The 13,718-nt window shown below is 37.3% G+C and overlaps 2 protein-coding genes across 2 annotated transcripts; both read left to right on the top strand.

Annotated features, from left to right (window-relative positions):
- The first annotated feature begins 4,841 nt into the window (after window positions 1-4,841).
- On the top strand, window positions 4,842-9,363 carry LOC147536425 (beta-glucosidase 42-like). Its single transcript, XM_086640332.1, has 11 exons — window positions 4,842-4,916; window positions 5,356-5,442; window positions 5,996-6,071; window positions 6,181-6,255; window positions 6,392-6,479; window positions 6,599-6,824; window positions 6,964-7,079; window positions 8,031-8,248; window positions 8,338-8,372; window positions 9,017-9,119; window positions 9,209-9,363. The coding sequence occupies exons 1-11, from the start codon at window positions 4,842-4,844 to the stop codon at window positions 9,361-9,363; spliced, it is 1,254 nt and encodes a 417-aa protein (XP_086496458.1).
- A 1,013-nt stretch (window positions 9,364-10,376) lies between these two features.
- Window positions 10,377-12,645, top strand: LOC147536424 (uncharacterized). Its single transcript, XM_086640331.1, has one exon. The coding sequence runs from the start codon at window positions 10,377-10,379 to the stop codon at window positions 12,156-12,158; it is 1,782 nt and encodes a 593-aa protein (XP_086496457.1). The 3' UTR covers window positions 12,159-12,645.
- The last annotated feature ends 1,073 nt before the right edge of the window (window positions 12,646-13,718 follow it).

Below are 13,718 nucleotides of genomic sequence, written 5' to 3'. Positions count from 1 at the left end.
TTTTATTTTTGGATAAAACCATTGTTAATTTATAATTTTGACAAATATATGTTATCATAAAAGGGAAATTATAGAGTGATTTAAAAATTGGTACTTAGAGGGTGACATATTTCCTTATTAAGAAATAAAAGCGGTCCCCACCGTAGTCAAACTTTGAAAAGACCTTGTCTTTTAGTGATTCCACATCAGCTGGGCATTAAAATGCCCAAAAAATTGGCACTCTAAAAATGTATGTAAAATAAATGTTTGCAAGTGAATAGCTGATGTACAAAATCTCAATATTATACCAATGGAAGTGAAAGTTAGCCCATTACCTGAACCTTCAAATTTTTACCTCTGTGAAATGGAAACTAATACTTTTGGTGTCCTGTACTAGCACATGTGAGTACAATATATCATCCATTTATAACAGTTTTAGTCAGATGAACCGACATCTTACTAGTTTAACAAAGACGATAGAGACATGACCTAACTTTTGTTGGATTTTTTTCCTAGTTGGGAAACTTAGTTGGCTTTGGTCTAGTAAACCAAATCTGGACCCAAGTTGGTTTGCTTTGGGTCGGTGGAATTAGGGATAAGGGGGAGTCTATAAATACTACCTTAATCCAATTTAGAAGTGTGTGAGAAGCACCAAACACAATTTAAAACGCACAAGATAAGAGATGAGAGAGAAAGAGGTATGCCGAGAGGAAGTTGTCAGTGGGGCTGAGGATTTTCAACACTTACAGTCTTCGGTGTTCGGGAAATTCGATGGTGATACCTTCTCTGATTGAGCTGAAATTGGGCAGAGGTATTCCTGACTTGTTCATCTAGTATTTGTATGGCGGGGTTGTTATTATGTGGTCGAAATCCTAGTGAGTTTAGGGTCGTTGGGCTGCATATTTCTGGGCTGTTTTACTGTTTCTTGTGAGGCCTTCTTCGTGTTTTGAGATTGATTCCTTTTGGATTCTGAGTATCGGGTTTTGTTCTTTTGAACAAGGATGACGTACTTTGTAATTCAATTCCTTATTATCGTTGTCTTATTTACTTTCATTTCTTCGTTTATTGCTACCACTATTTTACATAATTTTCTCATAACTAACACAAAGGGGGGAAACTTATATTTCGCTGCGCTGACGCACCCGTTTTTTTCAACAAGTGGTATCAGAGCTATAGGTTAGAGAGTTTTTTATTGTGATAACTTTGGTTATTGGTTTGTTTGTGCAAGTGATGGAAAATATGGGAAGAACGATAAGTTTTGAATGGTGCAAATTATCATCCATGGAAAGACAATATGGAGGACTTGCTCCCTGTGAAGAAATTTCACGTTTTGGTTTTTCATGAGAAGAAACTGATGATCAGTAGGCATTGCTACATGGAGAATTGTGTGGTTTGATGAAGCAATGGGTGGATGATAATGTGTTGCAACATATTGAGAATGAGACCGATGCTTGTTCTTTGTGGATGAAGTTGGAGTTGTTATTTGCTTAGAAGACAGGAAGCAATAAGATGTAAACAATGAAAAAATTGCTAGATTTGAGATGTCTTTGAGGGACTTCTGATTTGAAGCTTACCTTTGAAAGTGATTAGACATTACTGTGTTGTTTCTCCCACCTAGTCGGAGGGGGAGTTTGTTGAGTTTTCCTCCTAGTGTGGAAACCTAGTTGGGTTTGGTCTAGTAAATCACATCCCGACCCAAGTTGGTTTTCTATGGGTCGGTGGATTAGGGTTAAGGGGAAGTCTATAAATACTACCTTAATCTAATTTAGAAGTGTGTGAAAAGTACCAATACAATTAGAAATGCACAAGAGAAGAGAGGAGAAAAAAAGAGGTCTGCCGAGAGGAAGTTGTCAGCGGGGCTGAGTATTTTCAGCACGTGCAGTCTTCGGTGTTCGGGAAATCCGACGGTGAGATCTTCTTTGATTGAGCTAAAATTTTGTATATGTATTCCTGACTTGTTCATCTAGTGTTTGTATGACAGGATTGGTATTTGGTGGCAGGAATCCTAGTGAATTTAGGGTCGTTTTGGACTGCATATTTCTAGTCTGTTTTACTCTTTCTTGTGAGGCTTTCTTCGTGTTTTGAGGTTGATTGCCTTTGGAGTCCGAGTCTCGGGTTTTGTTCTTTTGAACAAGGAGGATGTAGTTTGTAACTCAATTCCTTATTATAGTGTATTTGGAGCGGACTACTAGTCATGTGGTTTTTACTTCTCAGATTGAGGAGGTTTTCCACGTTAAAAATTGTTGTCTTATTTACTTTCAGTTGTTCGTTTATTGATACCACTATTCTACATATTTTTCTCATAACTAACACAAAGAGGGAAAACTTATACTCCGCTGCGCTGCCGCCCCATTTTTCCCAGCAGCTTTTCCATGTTTACCTTTTATAAAGGTTTGTGGGAGAAGCGGTTACAACATCTTATATGTAAGGGCTTCTTTAGGGTAGCCGTTTCTTAACGCCGTTGCTGTTGTGACGGAGAACAAGTAACTAAGAAAAGTACAATCAGAAATAAACAGTCACACAAAACATAAAGATATTTATGTGGTTCAGTTGGTGAAGCCTAATCCACGATAAATATTGACGTGATGATTTCTACATCTTGTCACACAATGGATTCGTAGAATTAATAAGATATCTCTAGAGTTTTAGTTTATATACCCACCGAAACCCTAATCTCACCGACTCTCTCTGTTTCATTCAAAAATAGACACCCCTAATAGTGATAATCGTCTTTATCAAAGCCCTGCCTCTCCTGCCTTGCCATCAACTTGAGGTCAACCCTAGTTTTGAGCTCAGCCTTGTTTTTTATTCTATAAAGACAGATATCTTTACATTGCAGCCAACTATGTGACAACCCTAAATGAAATGTCAAGTGACGTAGGGATAGTGATGGTTCTTTCCTTTCTTTTTGGTTATGAAAAATTACTATATACATATAAATTTGATTAACATAATATAAGGTTTTTTTTTATGAAATATAATATAAGGTTACTCACACCAAAAATATAAATATGCATTTTCTTCAGACAAAATTAGATGTGAATGAATTTATAAATCCACATGTGAATGAATTTATAAATCCAAGCTCTGTTAGACAATAAACTCTTTTAATACCATTTTATATATGACTTCTCTACATGTAAAGAAATGATTTTCTTGCCCTCTAGATTGTCTTATAAACCTTTTGGCCTTCCTATTTTCTCTGATAGATAATTTCGCCACCTAGACTATCCACTTCACCAATTAACCCTTAAAAGAGTAAGAGACTTATGGAGGGAAATTTATTTCTCTTCGATGAGATAGTAGATAATATTAGATGTAATAAGAGACCCAACAATAAAAAAAAATGTCCACAACCCTTTAGTACAACGGTTGGACACCCCTCTTAAGCTCATGAGGTCGTGGGATCGAGTCTCGGTGAAAGCAGTTTGTCATCAAGATTTATCTTATGTAATTTAGGTAATATATAAAGTGAAGAATATAATAATTTGTCAGACTTTAGGCCCCTTTCATGTCGGGCTTTAGGCTTCTTTCATTATGGTTTAAATTAGACGGTCGGGAAACAAGAAAACCCCAATGCATTATGTCGATCCATATATTCAGTATGTTATTTTTTTGTGTAAAGAATCAACTGGTAACTCACTGTTATGAAAGTAAATTTATAAAATTCATTATTAGGTTCTCAATAAATTTAAGTCGAGATTACGAAGAAGAATTTTTTACTGAACTACGTTAAATATATATTGGTGTTCACTATTTTTTGTTCATCTTTATGATTATCACCCAACTGCAAACTTAGTTAACACTTTCTTCTTCTTTTTCTTTCTCAAACAACCTTGCACAAAAGTACACTTTGTTTTAGTATTTGGCAGACTGCATCCTTAATATCAAAATTATATCTTAGAAGAACTTGGCTTCACTAATAAAAAACAAAGACAACTCACACTTAAAAGATAGGGGCAAGATCAAACAAAAAGAAAGATACTTTAACGATTAATGGATGGAAACACTAACTAAGGGGGCCACACAATCTATTAAGCAAACAACTAGGAGGCAAAATGTTATTCCCTATAATCTAGCAACCAAAGTTTGAAATGTCCAAAACCAAAAATGGGTTCCATCTTATTCTCCACCTCCACATGGTATATATATATATATATATATATATATTTGAGAAAGCCACATGATATATGTACCTTCTCATTAAGGAGCACATGGAATATCTTCAATAAATAATAAGAATGCCAAAAATAAGTAGTTGACAAAGACTTACTACTAAATGTATTCAAAATGAGAGAATTCCAAATCATTAATAAGTTTTAGTTACTTTAAAGTATTTACTTGGGCCCTCTAATGCACCATCATTTTGAGTTTCTTACATTTATTTTTACATTAACACCCTGTCTCATCCTCACATAGCAATCAATTCACAAAGATGATCAAAGCAAGACTCATCATGATGATAAGATTTTTGAAGCAAAAATTCCCACTGACATATTGTATCATTTTTGAGATCATCATGCTCTAAAAAAACAATCATTTCTAACTATTTTGTAAGCAAATAACAATATTCCAAGAACAAATAACTTTTTTACCAGAATTAAACAAAACGAAAAATATTGAAAAATAAAATCATCATTTGAGATCGTAAAAATAGAATAATGGACAAAGACAGGTGAGTATATTATATAAATAAGAAGACTGTGTTGACTTCCCACTTCCAAGGTACTAGTGTATTAGTTCAACAAAAAAAAAAGGTACTAGTGTATTAGTAGTATAAAAGGATAAGAGTACAAAGCCATAATATCACAAACAAATTAACCGACTCTACTTGATTTCTCCATACATATTAACATATATACATGGGGTCCAATTCGGTGTCTCGAGACGATTTCCCACGGGCATTCGTCTTTGGTGTTGGTACTTCTGCTTATCAGGTATAAACCTATTCTCTTTCTACATCTTCGGTTAATATCTGTTACGAATTGAATCTAAATTTAGCTCTCATTTTTTAGACTGGAGAGACGACTAAAGAAGATGGACGTGGCGGTAGTACTCGGGACGTTTCTGGACGCAAATCCGGTATGCCCCTCACCCCTCCTCCCCCCATATATAATTAAAAGTGTGAAAGTTTCTGATCTTGGTTCGATGTAAGTTAAAATCGAAATACAAATTTAGTTGTATAACCTATGGTGAAAAAGATGTGACAAGTGAATTTTTGGACAACAATGATATTGAAAAATGAAAGAAGATAATCTTAGATTCTTAGCCTAAATTAATACTTACACAAAGTACATATGGTTTTAAGCATGTCATTAAAATTAGATTTGTTGTTGAAAGATTATTATTTTTAGTTTTAAAATTAAACTAACATAGAAACATTTCGATGGCAATCTTATATCAGGAAACATAAAAGATGGAAGCACTAAAGATGTTACAGCAGATGATCATCATCTATACTTGGTAATAGTTCAATTATTGCTCTTATAATGAAACAACTCAAGACATGAGCAAAAAAAAAAAGCTAAAACTACACGAGATTATGTTAATCCTACCAAAAACAAATACCCTTTTGGTTCAAACAAATAGAAAGAAAAACATCTACATTTTTGTCGTGTAGAAAATCCAATAGTGGATGAAACAAAATAGTATATGAAAAAGTATACTCAACCCGCCTCTTGAGACTCCCCACTGAACCGCCTGTGAGAGAAACAAGGATTTCTCTCTCCACGTGACTGAACATGTGAGAGGAGAGAGAAACTCTTGTCAGGGGCGGTTCAAGCGGGAGTCCAAAGAGGCAAGTCATGTAGACTTGTTGATAGTATATTAGACAGTTTTTCGGACTCGGTACACCTAGTTAAATTATTAAACTGCCAGACCAACTAAACCACTTGTTTTAAATAAGGTAAAGTCTGAACTCTGGTTTTTCCTAGTAGTAATTACACCAAAATAAGCTTCACACATGGAAACCGCAACCACCTTATTGTCTTCAAATATAATCTCTTCTGTAATGCAGGAGGATGTTGACTTCATGCACCAATTTGGATTCGAGGTTTATCGTTTTTCCATATCATGGGCTCGTATTTTTCCTGGTACATATTCTTAACATTTTTACGTTTAAATCTTTGAGAAGTATGTGCTTTTTTATACTTACTATTTTGCAAAATTACATATGGACCCAATTTAATGTTATGTTTGCAGATGGTCTTGGAACCAAACCCAATGCTGAGGGAATTGCTTACTACAAGAGACTTCTAAAAGCTCTAAAGGACAAAAGTGTGCCCCCTCTCTCTGTCTCTTTATATAATAGTCTCAGATAGACCAAAAGATCTCACTTGAAATCACTCTCTCTTAGGCTAATTATGTACAGACCGGCGCAGGATGATCCTAACTTCATATATTGTATTTGTAGATATGAAAGCGTGCGTAACATTACACCACTGGGACTTCCCTAACCATCTTGAAACTTCAATGGGAGGATGGTCATGCCCTAAAATTGTGTAAGTAGTTGTTGACAATAAATCTTCAATAATATTTTTATGATCACTTGGTATATGAAATGATTAATCCGCCAATTAAATTTTTACGCTGACATTTTGTGAAAAAATTATCAATTCAGTGACCTATTCGCCAAATATGCTGAGACTTGTTTTGAGAACTTCGGGGACATGGTGAAGCATTGGATTACATTTGATGAACCGATAAAAACTGTTCTAAAAGGATGTGGTACTGGAACACATGCACCGGGAAAAAATGAAAAACCACTTACTGAGCCATACTTGGCAGCACACCATGTGATTTTGGCTCATGCAAAAGCTGTTTCCATATTCAAAAGAAAATTTCAGGTATTCTGTTCAGTTACCTATAATCAAATGTTTCTGATTTTAGAGTAGAATAAATTTGAAAAATAATCCGAGTTAAGAAACAAATTACAAAGAAATTTTTTGAAGTATCATTAACTTATTAAATTTATTTTAATCTTAGGCCCGTCAATCGGGTCAAATAGGAATAGCACCGAATTGCGAATGGGCAGAGCCTTCTTCTAAAAATGTGAAGGATTTAAATGCTGCTAAAAGGCATCTCAGTTTTCAACTTGGTTGGTACGTACTTTCTCCTCTGACTTGATTTTAAGTAGTACTCTTTATCTTATTTTGTAGCTTTACATTTGGGGTGCGTCTTAGGTGTCCATTCTTGGCACTCCCAGTGGGCCTAGGGCTAAGCAGTCTGAGGCCCAGAGGCACGGTCCGAAAACTTTAGGATTGGGTTGATTTGATGTTCTTGAAGCCTAATATCGATCTAACCCAATCTGAGTGTTGCCCAGTCCGTGAAGCTGCTAAGAGTGAGGGCGGGACAAAAGCAATTTGACAGAGAGCCCATAGAGATCCACCTTTATAGTTATCAGGGGTGCAGGTGCCACTGGTGCGGTCGCATTGGGACCCCTAAATGGCGAAAAATATTAAGGATTTTAGGACCCTTAACTACCAAAATTGATTTAGTAATTTTTCAATATAAAATGTATCAACATGTCAAATGTGATTTAGTTGGTAAGCATATTTACATCACAACCATGAGGTTATAGGTTATAGGTTTAATAATACTATCAACAATATAGATAAGAAATTAGATTTAGTTTAGTTTGTGTCGTTCAAGACTGTGATTACAAAATTCGAAGTTCAATGGAGTAGTTATTATTTCAATATCTATTCTTTTTTCTAATAGTGATTTAATTTAGTTTTTTTTTGCGGAAAGAATGTAGTTCGATAAGTATGGATTTTATTGGAAGCAAAGAATACATAACAAAAATGGTCATTTAGACTCATCTAATGTTACAAAATATTGTTTAATTTGGATCCTTTCGAAATATCGCTAACTACATTACTTATAATTTTACACTTTGTATTATTGGAGAAGGGCTTCAAATAAAATTTCAGTCCTCAAATTCTCAACCACGTCACCAACATTTATCGATCAGTATTTTTTTTATGAAATTTGAAACAAATGAAACACGATAAAAATGAATGTGTTGACATTTTTTTGCATTTATTTTGAAGGTTCTTGGATCCAATATTCAATGGAAATTATCCTGAAGTAATGCGCAAAGGGCTTAAAGACCGTCTTCCCACAATCTCAAAGGCTGATAAGGAATTACTGGCAAAGTATCCAGTAGATTTTGTTGGTATTAACCATTACAAATCTAGATATGTTGCTGACGACGAACATAGCACTAATCCTGACTTTTTCATTCGTGAACAACAGATAGAGATGCTTAGTAAGTGAACTGCCACACTATTCTTGACTTCAGTAAACAGTAGTCAGCTTACATTTTATGTTTTCTTATTATATATGTTTTATTGCCAGATAAAAAATTTGAAGATGTTGGAATTCGTAATAAGGTAAACGAAGGATCTTCTCTTACTCGAAATACATGCATTTGTTTTTATGGCATATATGTTAAGTTTGTGGCCATCCAACTCAAAACTAATTGACATTGACTGGAGAGGACCTAGACCTTATATTCTTGGTTGCTAGATACCCATCTCTCATGTGGGACTATTTTCACACGCCCCCTCACGTGTGGGGTTCTAAGCCTATCACGTGTTGGCCTAGCTCTGATACCATGTTAAGTTTGTGGCTTCTGAGCTCGTGGTGAAGGGCAAGCGCAAATGGTTACATCCAGTGCAACACCAATTGGCAATGAGTAGAGAGGACCTAGACCTTATATTCTTGGTTGTTAGATACCCATTCTCCTCGGTGGGACTATTCTCACACAAGTTTGTGAATTTTCAAACAACGAAAACAAGCATTTTAAGCAAAGTGGCATTTGGATCGGCCTATTTAGTTGGTTCTTAGGCTAACTATGGTCCATGGGACTAGACTAGTCCGAACGAGCCTCACATGTGTCTTACTTTTTTTTTTGATGAGGTAAGGTTGGCTAGTAATATGTACCATATTAAATTTCCAGCCCGAAAGAAGTTGGTAATTTGTAGAATGGTCTTTAAGTCTTATTTATAAGAGTTTTATCTGATCAACTGTTTAGGCTGCATCAAAATCGCTACGCGTAGTACCTTCAGGTCTTGATAAGCTACTCAAATACATATCCGAAACATACGACAACCCTCCAATATATATTATTGAGAATGGTAAGTAACACATCTTTAGCGTGTTCTAGTGGAATTAATATAACAAAATGCTGATCCATATGTTGATGGTTGTATATATATATATATAGGAACGGATGAGGAGGATGATCCAAAAGCAATAACTCCTAAATTGGTGACCGATAAGGGAGTAAACTATTATGAAGACTATCTAGCTGCACTAGCTCAGTCGATCACGTCTGTTATCTTATTCTTTTTCTTTCTTTCTTCTTCTTCAACTTTATAATATTATCTCTTTTTTTGTTCGATTACTAATTAGAAGGCATGTAAATGATTGGACATGCATTCAGGGATGGAATAGACGTGAGGGGATACTTTGCATGGTCGTTGATGAATAACTTAGAACGGGGTGAAGGCTACACAAAAGGTTTTGGTTTGGACCACAAAAAAGACGTCACCCGCCACCCTAAAAGTTCTATGGCGTGGTTCTGCCAATTCCTCAAACTCCGACCCCGCACCACTGATCGATCAGTTTATGCCAAAGTAGCGGCTGCACCAATGCCAATGCGAAGTAAATTGCCGCCTTTCTCTCTTATTTTATTTCTATTTTCAGCTTTCTCTTTATGCACCTAAAACTATATCTCTGTAAAAGATGGGGGAAATGTATAGAGGACAACTGATATATACACACGATAACAACAATGCTACTTGGTCTGAGGGTTTGGCTCGAGTCTAGTCAAGCTAGGGCAAAAGTGCACATGACTGAGAGGGGCATGCACCTCATCAGTCAGGCCAAGTATTATTCCTCTAAATGGTAATCTCTCAATAGAGAGGGAGGGTTGGTTGCCGTGTGAGTTCAATCCTCCCTCTCATATCCCTAACTTCATTGATGGAGGGATTGAGCAAATGTTTTTTTTGTCCATTAATACTACAGTAGCGGCATTCAGTTCGACTTCAATAGAGCAATCTAATGATGGTACAGCGGCATGTGCAGGTAAAACTAGTGCATGTACAGAGGAGGAGAAGAACGTGGAGTCGAAGAAGAAGAAGAAGGAGAATGTAGAGGCGGACAAGAAGAAGGAGAATGTGGAGGTGAAGAAGAAAAAGGAGAATGTGGAGGCGGAGAAGAAGAAGGAGAATTTGGAGGCAAAGAAGAAAAAGGAGAATGTGGAGGCAAAGAAGAAGAAAGAGAATGTGAAGGCGAATAAGAAGGAGAATGTGAAGGCGGATAAGCAGAAGGAGAATGTGGAGGCAGAGAAGAAGAAGGAGAATGTGGAGGCGAAGAAGAAAAAGGAGAATATGGATGAGGAGGAAGAGAAGGAGAATGTGGAGGCAGAGAAGAAGGAGAATGTAAAGTCAGAGAAAATGAAGGAGCGTGTGGAGGCGTTGAAGAAAAATGAGAATGTGGGGGAGGATAATGTGGCGGCAGAGAAGAAAAAAGAGAATGTGGAGGCAAAGAAGACGAAGGAGAACATGGAGAACGAGGAAAATAATTTAAAGGAGAAGAAGGATTATGTGGAGGCCGAGAAGAAGAAGAAGAATGTGGAGGAGGAGATTGTAGAAGAGAATGTTACAGAAGAGATAGTAGAGGAGAATGTGGAGGAGGAGATTGTAGAGGATAATGTGGCGGAAGAGATTATAGAGGAGAATGTGGCGAAAGAGATTGTAGAGGAGAATGTGGAAGAGGAGATTTTAGAGGAGAATGTGGAGGAGGAGATTCTAGAGGAGAATTTGGAAGAGGAGGACATTGTGGAGGAGGACATTGTGGAGGAGAATGTGGAGGAAGAGATTGTAGAGGAGAATGGGGAGGAGGAGATTGTAAAGGAGAATGTGGATGAGGAGATTGTAGAGGAATATGTGGATAGGGATATTGTAGAGGAAAATTTAGAGGAAGAAATTTTGGAAGAGAATGTGGAAGAGCAGATTGTAAAGGAGGAGATTGTAGAGGAGAATGTGGAGGAGGAAATTGTAGAGGAGAATGTAAAGCAAGAGATTATCGAGGAGAATGTGGAGGAGGAAATTGTAGAGGAGAATGTGGAGGAGGAGGATAATGTGGAAGAGGAAATGGTAGACGAAAATGTGGAAGAGGAGATTATAGAGGAGAATGTGGAGGAAGGTTTAGTAGAGGGGAATGTGGAGAAGGAGATTGTGGTGGAGAATGTGGAGGAGGAGATTGTAGAGGAGAATGTGGAGGAGGATTTTGTAGAGAATATGAAGGAGGAGATTGTAGAGGAGAATCTGGAGGAAGGGATTGTAGAGGAGAATGTAGAGGAGTATGTGGAGGAAGAGATTGTAGAGGAGAATGTGGAAGAAGAGATTGTAGAGGGGAATGTGGAGGAAGAGACTATAGAGGAAAATGTGGAGGAGCAGGTTGTAAAGGAGAATGTGGAGGAGGAGGTTGTAGAGGAGAGTATGGAGGAGGAGAATTTGGAGGAGAAGATTGTAGAGGAGAATGTGGAGGAGGAGATTGTAGAGGTAAATGTGGAGGAGGAGGAGATTGTAGAGGTAAATGTGGAGGAGGAGGAGATTGTAGAGGTAAATGTGGAGGAGGAGGAGAATGTGGAGGAGGAAATTGTAGAGGAGAATGTGGAGGAGGATATTGTAGTGGAGGATGTGGAAGAGGAGATTGTAGAAGAAAATGTGGAGGAGGAGATTGTAGAGGAGAATGTGGAGGAGGAGAATGTGGAGGAGGAGAATGTGGAAGAAGAGATTGTAGAGGAGAATGTGGAGGAGGAGATTGTAGAGGAGAATGTGGAAGAGGAGATTGTAGAAGAAAATGTGGAGGAGGAGATCGTAGAGGAGAATGTGGAGGATGAGATTGTAGAGGAGAATGTGGAAGAAGAGATTGTAGAGGAGAATGTGGAGGAGGAGATTGTGGAGGAGGAGATTGTAGAGAAGAATGTGGAAGAGGAGATTGTAGAGGAGAATGTGGAGGCGGGGGAGGAGAATGTCCAGGAGGAGGAGAATGTGGAGGGCGAGGAGAGCGTGGTGGAGAGGGAGGAGAATGTGGAGGTGGAGGAGAATGTGGAGGTGGAGGAGAATGTGGAAACTGATAAGAAAGAGGAGAATATTGAGATGTAAGAGTAAAATGTGGAAGAGAGTGTGGAGGATGTACATAGTGTGTCCGATCACATTAGGTGTGCTTAGTCATCATAAGCATACATGGATATTCTTAATGTCTTGCATGCCACAATTAAGGATCTCATGGATGAGGAAACATCTTTTCCTATTTATGATTTGTATTATTTTATTAAATTCGAATGTCGATCTTTCACTTCGTTCATCTGTTGTTTCTCTCTCTCGCTCTTCTCAACTATTTTAATGTTTTATTCACAATTCATTGGTTGATTCAGACAAGGAGTGAGAGTCCTCGACGGATATTTGGAATAAATCAAATAACATACGTGTTTTAATTTGGTAATTTTTTTTTGTATTGGTCACCCATAGATCATATGATCATGGTGTGCAGGGTGGAATAAATCGGAGTATACTTCGACTTGTAACCTCTTGTAATATTTCTATGTGTGCATTTTGTTGTTTCCTATGTACTCAAACATTGAAATATATATTTGTGACGATGTTGGAAAAAGAACTAGTGCTTTCTTGACTTATATTAATACACCAACTATTTTAATTGATCGTATATTGAAATAGGCTTTTGGCCTCCTGTCGCGTTATATGAGCAAATTTTCAGATCTATTATGTCAAACTTAATATGTGTTTATAAATACTAAAACCCTTATGGAACTCGGGTTATAAACTTAAGCCTATCCTGAAAAAAAATGTAAGCTGTCCTCTGCGTTATATGGGAAAGTTTCCTCCTTGCGGGACTCTTGTATCCCAAGTTATTTGAATATTTATGATCCTCTCCGTCAGAGATCTTTAGATAGGATTCGGGATTAAGTCGGTAAAGGATTAGACACGCTTCCACCCCATTTTGTCTAGATAGTGTGTTGATAATCTTGATGCCTAAAAGGCCTCGAATTTGGGTGGTGGTATTCAAAATTGGACCATGAACTTTCAGTTTTAGTATTATTTTAGTATTATTGGAGTGTGATCGCTATTATAACGAGGCAAATAGAAATGGGATGTTTTATAGGCAATGCCCGAAGTTTGTAAAGGCAATGTATTTTATAACAACGACTTGGACAAAACAAGTTGACCACGTATGGTTGGACGCAATGGCCATCTTCCTCCTTATCTCGCGGTAAGTTATCGGCCGCCCACCTCCATCTTTGTCCTTCTTTTTCTCGTATCTTATATCTCTTCTCCTCTCTACTCTCGTCGACTAAGTAGAAGACCTCTTTCGTTGGTGGTGTAGTTTTTTCAGGATCTGGGGTTCCAGATCGTTTGGATTTGGAACCCTACATTTTCCTCATCTTCTTGAACGTAAGGAAGAGCATCATGGAGAGGAGATGGGTCTTGGTCTTGATTGTCACCTTCATCAACACTAATGATGTATTATTCGTTAGACTCATCAGTGGAGTCATTAAGGCTTGAAAGTGGAGAGACTTCGTGGTCTTCTTCCATTTCAGTCTTTTTCATTTCCTGTTCACTGTAGGTTTCACATCTCAAATTGCAGACCTGATGATTTAAATTGGGCCAATTTGGCGGTAAATTGCTTCGCTTATGCTAGCTTCA

This window comes from Eschscholzia californica, unplaced genomic scaffold (assembly GCF_041429995.1).
Source record: "Eschscholzia californica isolate CP2 unplaced genomic scaffold, dmEscCali1.0.p SCAF_5, whole genome shotgun sequence".
Taxonomy (NCBI): Eukaryota; Viridiplantae; Streptophyta; class Magnoliopsida; order Ranunculales; family Papaveraceae; genus Eschscholzia; species Eschscholzia californica.
This window is presented reverse-complemented; position numbering and strand designations above follow the sequence as displayed.

Bases quoted from the DNA above. Each gene is read 5' to 3' on its own strand.
- LOC147536425 (XM_086640332.1), top strand. From the start codon at position 4,842: ATGGGGTCCAATTCGGTGTCTCGAGACGATTTCCCACGGGCATTCGTC. The intron at 4,917-5,355 runs GTATAAACCTAT...AAACTAACATAG, and splicing joins TTGGTACTTCTGCTTATCAG to AAACATTTCGATGGCAATCT. The intron at 7,080-8,030 runs GTACGTACTTTC...TTTATTTTGAAG, and splicing joins CTCAGTTTTCAACTTGGTTG to GTTCTTGGATCCAATATTCA.
- LOC147536424 (XM_086640331.1), top strand. From the start codon at position 10,377: ATGGATGAGGAGGAAGAGAAGGAGAATGTGGAGGCAGAGAAGAAGGAG.